Source organism: Dryobates pubescens, chromosome 18, assembly GCF_014839835.1.
Source record: "Dryobates pubescens isolate bDryPub1 chromosome 18, bDryPub1.pri, whole genome shotgun sequence".
NCBI classification, from domain to species: Eukaryota; Metazoa; Chordata; class Aves; order Piciformes; family Picidae; genus Dryobates; species Dryobates pubescens.
Window position 1 is genome coordinate 16,462,020 of NC_071629.1, and position 9,941 is coordinate 16,471,960.

General features: G+C 59.8%; 1 protein-coding gene across 1 annotated transcript; it reads right to left on the reverse strand.

Annotated features, from left to right (window-relative positions):
• Positions 1-534: 534 nt before the first annotated feature.
• On the reverse strand, positions 535-6,761 carry LOC128898091 (HEPACAM family member 2-like). Its single transcript, XM_054169585.1, has 6 exons — positions 6,546-6,761; positions 5,391-5,720; positions 5,037-5,306; positions 4,196-4,255; positions 2,403-2,499; positions 535-1,009 (listed from the first exon to the last, which is right to left on the reverse strand). Exons 1-5 carry the CDS (start codon positions 6,616-6,618, stop codon positions 2,456-2,458), a joined length of 777 nt encoding a protein of 258 aa, XP_054025560.1. The 5' UTR covers positions 6,619-6,761; the 3' UTR covers positions 535-1,009; positions 2,403-2,455.
• Between the last annotated feature and the right edge of the window lie 3,180 nt (positions 6,762-9,941).

Here is a 9,941-nt window from a genome sequence, read left to right on the forward strand (position 1 = left end):
AGCTGACAGAGGGTAAAAATACCTTCACCCAGCCCCTGAGCAGGGTTGCTGGGCTGGCTTTTAACCCCAGCTCGGTCCCCCAGGCTGTGACTACCACAGGAGGAGCCAGGTGAGGGACAGGATGGGGATGCAGGAGCTCCACAGTGATAGCTGTTGAGCTTCCCACAGAACAGTGGGACACCAGGGGTAAATCCACCACCTCCCAAAGCTGGTGCAGATTCCAGCAGCAGGGAGCACATCCCTCTGCTACCACAGCCTTTAGCTTGCACCAGGGGGCTGTTTCCCACTCCTGCAGATCATAACACCAGCACCTGGGGCAACCAGGAGCTTTATTGGCAGCAACAGACAGTAACAAAACCCCACAAACGACCTAAGCCACCTCCCCAAACCACTCAGAGAGGTGGCTTTTGCCCCCAGGGGGCTGCAGTCCTCATACACCTGCAAGATGGACCCTCACACCCTGCACTGCAGCCTCAGGCTGAGGCTGAAATCCAGCTTCTCCCACCCAGACTGCCAAACCCAGCAGAACAGCCAGGACCTCAGCCCCTAGGCCAGCCTGGCAAGCCCCAAGCACAGCACACTGAGGGGCTCAAAGCTTGGGGAGGCAGGGCCCAGCACCATGGCACTCCCCAGGACCATGTGTCTGCCTGGTGGGGATGGGGACTCTTCCCAGAGTCATCTCCAAGCACTCACCCCACACAGCCTCTGGAGGAAGCCCCAGGAGGGGTGAGGAGCTCTGGAGCACAGCAGCAGTTGGGTCACCAGGCAGGCCCATGCCCACCTGTGCCCCAGGGCTGCACAAGGGGTCCTGGGGAAGGGCAGCACACCACAGAAGTCATCCAAGGTGGTGGCTGACAGGCAGGGTTGAGGGGTTCAGCAGCTTGAGCAATTCAGGAGAGCCCAGAAGAGCTTGGGACAGCAGCAGACATTTGGCACTCCCCAGGCAGCATCTTCCACCAGCACCACCACTGGAGAAGGCAGCAAGGACAGAGCTGCTCAAGATCTCTGCCTGCAAGGAGAAGAAAGGTCTCCATCTAAAGCATCTCCTGGACACAGCTCCTCCACCTGCCACTCACCCAGCCACCTGCTGAGCCCTCAGCCAGCTGCAGGAGTGCTGAGGAGCTCTGGCCTTGTCCTCTGCTCCCCATTTCAGGAGCTCCCTTGGTCAGTTCATCCCTGGGAGGAGTATTCTGGGGGTTGGCTGCACAGGACAACCAAGAGGTCTCTTGCTTTCAGCTGGCTGGGGTGGGGTTTTCCATCCTCAGAGCATCACCTCACAACCCCAGATAGCTCCTCCAGAGCACATCTGTGGCTCAGCTGATGCCAGACTCTGGTCCTCACCCTGCAAGAAGCTTCAGAAAGTGGCCCAGAGTCTTTTGTGGTCACAGGGTGTGAGCAAGCTCCAAGGAGATTGCCCTCACTTCCCAGAACCCTTTGGAGCCCCTTGGGGAATTCAAACCCAGCTCAGCCATTAAGGCTTCAGAGATGGCTCTGAACAGCAGCTGCCCTGCTCCAGCCCACAGGCTGCTGCAGCCTGGGTTGTGCCAGTCTGGAGCAGTTACTGGAAACCAGACTCTGGCTTCAGCTGAGCCACAGATGTGCTCTGGGGAAGCTGAGTGGCTGGGGTTGTTCAGCCTGGAGAAGAGGAGGCTCCAGGGAGAGCTTGTGGTGGCCTTGCAGGAATTCAAGGGGACCTACAGGAAAGCTGGGCACAGACTTTTGAGCAGGGCCTGTGGTGACAGGAGAAGGGCTGGTGGTCTGAGCCCAAAGAAGGAGAATAGGCTGGAGGGGAGGGAGAAATGTTTGACACTGAGGGTGCTGAGAGCCTGGCCCAGGCTGCCCAGAGAGGTGGTAGCTGCCCCATCCCTGGCACCACTGCAGGTCAGGTTGGTTGTGCCTCTGAGCAACCTGCTCTGGTTGCAGAGGTCCCTGCTGGCTGCAGGGGGTTGGATGGATGAGCTTTGAAGGTCCCTTCCCAGCCAAACCAGCCTGGGATTCCAGGAGCAGGGAATGCCATGGTTCCATAGTGGTAACCACCAGCAGGAGAGCGAAGAGCACAGCCTGTGACACCAGTCCAGTATGTGACAAGGAGATCTGCAGCTTGGCTTCAGGATGGCCACCCTGTAACCAGCAGTACCTCCACATGCCCTGTCCCCTCCTGCTCCCTGCTTCTCCTCCAGCTCTCCAGGAGCCTGCATGTCCTGGGGTGGGTGGGAAGAGCAACTCCAATGATGGAGAGGGGAGCTGCTGCCCCTGGAAAGCCCCAGGGCACCACATGGAGGGGTTGAGAAGCGGTTTGCTGGAGACAGCCCTGCTGCCTGCAGGGGGGTGGACTGGATGAGCTTTGAAGGTTCCCTTCCCACCCAAAGCAGTGTGGGCTTCAATGAAACACTGGCTTGTACCTGTGGCTGGAGGAGCAGAGCCACCCCCAGCAGAAGAGCCGAAGGCATCTCCCCTACAGGCGCTGGCGGCCTCTGCTCCTGCACCACACGAAGACACCTGCCAACACACCAACATTCCCTCTGAGCACCAGGGAGGGGGTGCTCAGCCACAGCATGGCACACCTCCAGCTGGGGGCACCCCCTGATCCAGGGTGGCTATTGGTGCACCAACCCCCATCCTGCTCACAGGTCCGGGTGGTCCCGACCCAGCTGCCGCTCAGCTCTGGCCGGGTGTGAGCGGTACAAGGGGAGAGCCAAGGGGGTGAGGAGGGCAGGAGCACACCCATGAGCTTCTCCAGCACCTGCCCAGTGCCTGCAGGCTCTCCACTGGAAAAACCTGAACCCTTTGTGCAATACCTAAACACCCAGGAGAGCCTCCCACTTCCTTTTTCAACCACCAGCTCCTCTTCTCAGGGCCAGACTTGGGCTTCTCTGGGGTGGTTTGTTTTTTCCCCCCACCCTCCCAGTTTCCAGCTGGCAACCTGAGACTTAAAGTCCTCACTCTGCCAGGGGATGAGCTGGAGAAGATGCTCTGCAGCTCCCAATATAAAAAACAGGAGAAGACTCACAGAATCATTAAGGTTGGAAAAGACCTCCAAGATCACCGAGCCCAACCATCAACCCAACACCACCCTGGCCACTAAGCCATGTCCCAAAGTGCCATGGCCACACAGTTCCTCAACACCTCCAGGGAGTCCATCACCTCCCTGGACAACATATTCCAATGCCTGACCACCCTTGCAGGCAAGACAAAGCAAAACCATGGAGGGGAGCAAGCTCCTTGAGCCTTCTGTGGGCAGCAGACTGCAGCAGAGCTGGGGGGAGGGTCAGAACTCTTCCCCTAGAAGGGTTGGGGGACACCCTCCAGTGTCCATGGGATTTTGGGGTGTGGGTGACCCAGGTGGAAAGGAAGGGGAAGAAGGGGGGAAAAAAGGGATGGGGAAGAAGGGGGGGAAGAAGGGGGGAAAAGGGACAAGGAAGAAGGGGAGAAGGAAGAAGGGGAGAAGGAAGAAGGGGAGAAGGAAGAAGGGGAGAAGGAAGAAGGGGAGAAGGAAGAAGGGGAGAAGGGGGAAAGGGGAGAAAAGGGGGAAAGGGGAGAAAAGGGGGGGAGAAGGGGGAGGAAAGGGGAGGAAAAGGGGAGGAAAGGGGGGGAAAGGGTGGGAAAAGAGGGGGGAAAGGGTGGGAAAAGAGGGGGGAAAGGTGGGAGAAAAGGGGGGAGAAAAGGTGGGAGAAAAGGGGGGAGAAAAGGGGAGAGAAAAGGGGGGAGAAAAGGGGAGAGAAAAGGGGGGAGAAAAGGGGGGGAGAAAAGGGGGGAGAAAAGGGGGTAGAAAAGGGGGTACAAAAGGGGGTAGAAGAGGGGGGAGAAAAGGGGGGAGAAAAGGGGGGAGAAAAGGGGGGAGAAAAGGGGGGAGAAAAGGGGGGAGAAAAGGGAGGGAAAGGGGGAAGGGGGAAAAGGGGAGAAGGGGGAAAAAGGGGAGAAGGGGGGAGAAGGGGGAGGAAGGAGAAGGGGGGGAAGAAAGGGAAGGGGAGATACCAAGGCACCATCACACCATCACTTTCTGGGACAGGGACACCCTGCTTGCAGTGACAGCAGTGACAAAGCCCCAAGCCCAGCCCGTTGGGATGAGGGTTTGGAAATGCAGGGCCCATCGAGGCTGTGCCACATCAGCCCAGCCTAGGACCTCTCAGCCCACCCTTCCTCACAGCCTGGCCCCAGCAGAGCACCCCCGGAGGAGGCAAGGCTCAGCACTCACCCGCCAGCGAGCCGACGAGCACGCAGGCCAGGATTACAGGCAGCACCACGTTGGGGGAATCTGCAGAGGAGAAGACCCTGCAGCCAGCCCAGGTTCAACCCCCTTCCCACAGCCTCCAAGCAAAACCTGCTGCCAGCAAGGACAGGGAGGCAATGGGATGAGGGGTTTGGGGACACCAGGCAAGAGGATGAGGGGTTGGGGACATCAGGCAAGAGGATGAGGGGCTTGGGGACACCAGGCAAGAGGATGAGGGGTTGGGGACATCAGGCAAGAGGATGAGGGGTTTGGGGGCACCAGGCAAGAGGATGAGAGGACTGGGGACATCAGGCAAGAGGATGTGGGGCTTTGGGGGCACCAGGCAATAGGATGAGGGCCTTTGGGGACATCAGGCAAGAGGGTGAGGGGACTGGGGACATCAGGCAAGAGGATGAGGGGCTTTGGGGGGCACCAGGCAAAAGGCTGAGGGGCTTTGGGAACATCAGGCAAGAGGATGAGGGGACTGGGGACATCAGGCAAGAGGATGTGGGGCTTGGGGACGCCAGGCAAGAGGATGAGGGGTTGGGGACATCAGGCAAGAGGATGAGGGGTTTGAGGACATCAGGCAAGAGGATGAGGGGTTGGGGACATCAGGCAAGAGGATGAGGGGTTGGGGACATCAGGCAAGAGGATGAGGGGTTTGAGGACATCTGGCAAGAGGATGAGGGGTTTGGGGGCACCAGGCAAGAGGATGTGGGGCTTGGGGACACCAGGCAAGAGGATGTGGGGCTTGGGGGCACCAGGCAAGAGGCTGAGGGGCTTTGGGGGCTGTTTCTCCTGGACACCAGGAAGAATCTCCACTTACTCTGGACATGGAGCAGGAAGGAGGCCTCATTCTGGCTGACCTCGTTGCGCACCACGCAGGTGTAGTAGCCGCTGTCGTTCATGGAGGCTTTGAGGATGCACAAGGTGCCGTGGTCCACAAACTGGATGTGGTCGCTGCCCAGCAGCAGCTCCCCATTTTTCTTCCACCAGTAGGAGTCCACCTGCCCCTCCAGCACGTGGCAAACCAGCTTGGTGTTGCCCCCAGCCTTCACGGAGACGTTGCCCAGGATCTCCGGCTCGGGCAGCGGCTCTGGGAGAGACGGAGCCGGCGTCAGCCTGCAGACCCACGGCTCCCCCCGCTGCCACACCTGGGCTGGGTCACCTCATCACTCACCCAGCACACGGAGCTGGAACCAGTCGGTGGCCTCCAAGCTGGACCTGAACCTGTAGAGCCCCTCATCACCCTTCTGCAGCACCAGCTGCAGCGAGCAGTCTGTCTCGTTGAAGCTGGTGCGGTTCTCGTAGGGCTGAGAGGTGTTGGTGGGGCCATCCAGGGTGTAGCTGAGGATGACTCCTGCCCAGGGGCCAGACTGGTATTCCCAGAAAACAATCTGGCTGGTGTTCAGTGGTGGTACTGTCAGGAGCACCTTGCAGCCCACGGCTGAGACGAGGCTGTTGGCTGCTGGCCTGAGATCGGCGGAGTAGCAGGGGGAGAGGGTGCGAGCTGAAGGAGAAAGGAGCTGGTTCCACAGGGGTGCTGAGCTCCAGCCTCATCTGCCTGCAGAGCCCTCTTTGAGCACAGGGTAACCCACCCTGCGCACATGGACCCCTCCCTGGGTGCAGAAACCCCACCCTGGCCCGGAGGAAACCCTCCCTGGCTGCAGGAAACCCTCCTTAGGTGCACGTAAGCTGTCATGAAACCCTCCTTGGGCGCAGGAAACCCTCCCCGGGCTGCCGAAAACACCTCCCTGGGTGTCAGGAAACTCTCCTTGGGCACATGAAACCCTCCCTGGGAGCAGGAATTCTCTATGAAACCCTCCTGGGGTGTCGTGAAACCCTCTTCGGGCACAAGAAACCCTCCCCGGGAGGAGGAACCTTCCACAAAGCCCTCTCTGGCAGCAGGAACCCTCCATGAAACTCTCCCTGGGCACACGAATCCTTTTGGGGACCCCTTTCCCTCCCTCCCACTCTACCGGGGCACAAACTGGGGGGGGGGTGATGGAGCCAGAGGAGCTCCTTCCCGCGGGATCGCTGCCAGGAAACTGCTCTAAGAGCCGGGGAAACCCTCACCCCCCCACCCCCCCTTCCCGATCCTCCCGGAAAAGGTTTTATCCCGGGAAAGGAAGGTGCCCAACTTTGGGAATCGCTTTAGCTCCTAACCCGAAGGAACCAGGACAAAAACAATTCCCCCCAGTGCCAGGGAATGGCTCTGGCTGCGACCCCCCAAAGATCACCGAATCCCTTCCCCCCCCCGGGACCACGCAGGGCACCCAGACAGGAGGGGTCCCGGATCTTCCCCCGCGTCCGCCCCCGCCAGGTTCAGACTTGCCTGTGACCCCCAGGCCGGCTGCCGAGCTGCTGGGGCTGCCGAAGAGGAGGAGGAGGAGGTGGAAGAGCAACATCTGCAGGGCTCCGCCGCCGAGCACCGGGCTGGGGCGGGAGCGAGGAACGGGAGCGGGAGCCGCCCCCCCACACCCGCCCACCCGAGCTCTTGTCGCTGTCGCTCAAGGGGTGACCTTGATGTCCCCGGGCTGGGAACGGTACCGGGGCACGGGCTGGGAACGGCCCCGGCTCGGAGCGGGGAGCCACGGGAGGGAGGGGGCTCGGCGGGCTGGGCTGCTGAGCCCCGGGGCGGCGCCGCTGCCTCCTGCTCCTCCTCACCGCCCCTCTCTTTGCCTCTCCTCTCACTCCTTTCCCTCCTCCTCTCCTTCTTCTCCCTCCTCTCCTTCTTCTCCCTCCTCTCCTTCTTCTTCCTCCTCCTAGCCCTCTCCCCTTCCTCCTTCTCCTAGTCCTGTCGTCTTCCTCCCTCTTCCTCCTCTCCTTCTTCCTCCTCCTCTCCCTCTCCCTCTCCTCTCATGGTTTAACCCCAGCTGGCAACTCAGCTCCATACAGCCATCCACTCACTCCCCTTCTCCCTGGTGGGATGGAGAGAACTGTGGGGATAAAAATAGTAAAACTCATGGGTTGCAATAAGAAGAGATCCCCAGGGCAGCTGTTCACCCCTCCTCTGACCAATGCCCCACCAAGTGATCAGCCTCTCTCAGCCACCTCTTCCCAGTTTACACACTGGGACTGGGAATGACATCCTGTGGGATTTAACATCCCTTTGACCAGTTCAGGTCAGCTCTCCTGGCCCTGCTCCCCTCCAGCTCCTTGTGCAGAAGCTGGGAAGTCCTCAGCTCCTGAGCAACAACCATCAGTGCATGATCACTGTTTGTCCCTCCCTGGATCCAAACCACAGCAGCAAACCAGCTATGAGCAAGAGACTTGGCTCCAGCCCAGCCCAAACCAGCACACCTCCTCCTTCTCCTCTTCTCCTCCCCATTCTAGGATGGCCAAACTCAAGGAAGACCCCAAAGGCAAAGCCATCTGCTGCCCCACACGAACTTGTTCCACTTGCCATGGTGCAACCACCCCCATTCCAGGTCAACAAGGACCCCTGGGGTGGTACCAGCATATTCCTGTGGGTCCATGGCAGGGCCATGTGTGCAGGGCAAGGAGCCCATGACAGCAGCAAAGGAGGGATGGGTATGAGGAAACCAACCCTGGAGATAGATGGATACATAGAGAGCTTAATCCATGCCAAACTGGTTTGAGAACCCCCACTGCAGGAGGACTTCCTGCCAAAGGCAGGTTCAGACACCACCTCAACAACTAATCCCAGCCCCAAGCACCTCCAGAAACACAATGAGCTCCACACCCAGCCATGGCTGGGTCCCCTTGGTCCCCTCCCAGTGCCTTGGGGAGTGTGTGTGGAGATGCTGGTGTTTAAGGGACCTTCCAAAGTGACCCCAGATGCTACCCTGGGCCTGGGTGTGCTGCTCCAGGTGGACACACAGGAGTGAGTTTGTGTGTCAGACACCACTGCAGGGGCTGGGGATGTGCTGGTGGAGCCTGGGGGACACCTGAGTGATGTAGATGACCAAAGGAAGATCTCCAGGAAGACGTCAAGACACAAGAGGAGAGCCATGAAGAGAAATGTGGCCACTGGTGTGTGCACAGCCCACAGCACGGCCCCACTAGAGGGAGCGAGAAGATCGGGTGTCAGAGACGACCAGAGAGGAAGACAAGCCCAGCCCAGAGGAAAAAAGCAGCTCTACCACTTCCCCACCCCTCACCGAGGTGCCACCGACCCTGTCTTGCTGAGCCTCAGCTCTGCAGGAGGCTCCCAGCCTGGGGAGGTGATGGAAGAGGTGCAGAGACCCTTCAGGAGAGAGGACTTGGAGGACCAGGGGAGAAGCTGTCTGGGCAAAGCAGCACTGAGCCAGCTTGGAGGCCAAGAGGGTGGCTGGAGGCTCCTGGAGGGTCAAGCAGTGTCACCCAGCTGGTCCCAGCTCCTAACTGGGCACCTCTCAGGGAGTCAGCTCCCCTCATGAATGCAGGAGAGGAGAGGAGAGGGAAGGAAGGTGTCCACCACCATGGGGATGTCCCTGTGGTGGCATCATGAACCTCCAGCCTGCCCACAGCTCCAGCACGGGCAGAGAGGTCAAAGCTGCCCTGGGAGGTCCACTCGTGAAGGTCTGCAAGCCTGGAAGACAAAAATCAGCCAGTTCCTGAGAAAAAGGCTTGGTGCAGCCCAGCCCAGAGCTCCAAGGCAGCAGAAGGAGCAGTCAGGATTTCCATCTCCTTTTCCCACTCCATGGAATCCAGGCTGCACACCCCAGGAACAGCCTGGCCCAGAAGCAAAGGGACTGAGGGTGGTTTGGTCAGCAGCCTTGGTGGCACACAGCTTGCCACCACGTGTGGCTAACACCATGGACACAGAGCCTCCAGGCTGGCACCTTTTCCTCCTAACCTGTCATAGAACCATGGATTCCTTTTGGCTGCAAGAGACTTCTAAGGTCATGGAGTCCAACCCTTATCCCAGCCAGGTCTCCCCTGACCCATGTCCCTCAGCACCACGAGAGACCATCCTGCCACCCAGGGACCTGCACAGCCCTAACCCTGGGCCATGGGCAGCACCAGAAGGTGGAGCTGCCCAAGTGCCTTCTGCTGGGCTGCCCCCAGGGCTCTGTTCCTGCTCTGAAGGCAAGAGCAGAGACAGCTGGCTTGAAGGACACCCAGGGCTGGGACAGGAGAGCCAAGAGGTCAGGGACAGGGAGAAGCTGGCCCACGCAGGCAGCTGGTGGACCCACACCCCAGCTGGGCTCCAAGTGTCCTTTTTCCTCCTTATTTGCTCCTTGTTTTGGTGCTCTGCTCTGCCAGGACGTTGCAAAACTCAAGTGGTGAGTCAGAACAAGCTGGAGCTCCCTTCCACCCTCTGCAGCCCAGGAGAGCCAGGAGCTGTGTCCCAACTGAACAGCTCAGAGGTGGCTGGAGCAGCCCTAGGACAGGGACATTGTCCTCCTGGGTGCAAGGATGGACCCTGGGGCTGAGCCATGCTGTGTGAGAGGAGAAGACTGAGCCAAACCAGCCCAGATGCTCCTGGAGACCACGCACCCCAGCTTCTGGGAGTGGGAGCTCCTGGGACTGAAAGCTTCTGGGAGTAGGAACTTCTGGTCAGGGAGGACCACCTTGTGCCCATCCAGACCAACCCATCCTGTCCCATTTGAGGTGACTACCAACCCTTCCAGACTCAAGCCTACACCTGGCAATGTGTGGGGCTGGACTAGCTCTGGATGTGGCCTGATGTAGCCAGGCAGGGAAGGTCTCTGCCCCCCACGACAACAGGGACAGGCAAACCCTGTCCCCAGCCCCAGGCTGGGAGAGACCTGATGGACAGACA

Coding starts and splice junctions, on each gene's coding strand:
- LOC128898091 (XM_054169585.1), bottom strand. CDS start 6,618: ATGTTGCTCTTCCACCTCCTCCTCCTCCTCTTCGGCAGCCCCAGCAGC. Junction 5,721..6,545: donor AGCCGGCCTGGGGGTCACAG/GCAAGTCTGAAC, acceptor TTTCTCCTTCAG/CTCGCACCCTCTCCCCCTGC. Junction 2,500..4,195: donor GCTCGTCGGCTCGCTGGCGG/GTGAGTGCTGAG, acceptor GTGTGTTGGCAG/GTGTCTTCGTGTGGTGCAGG.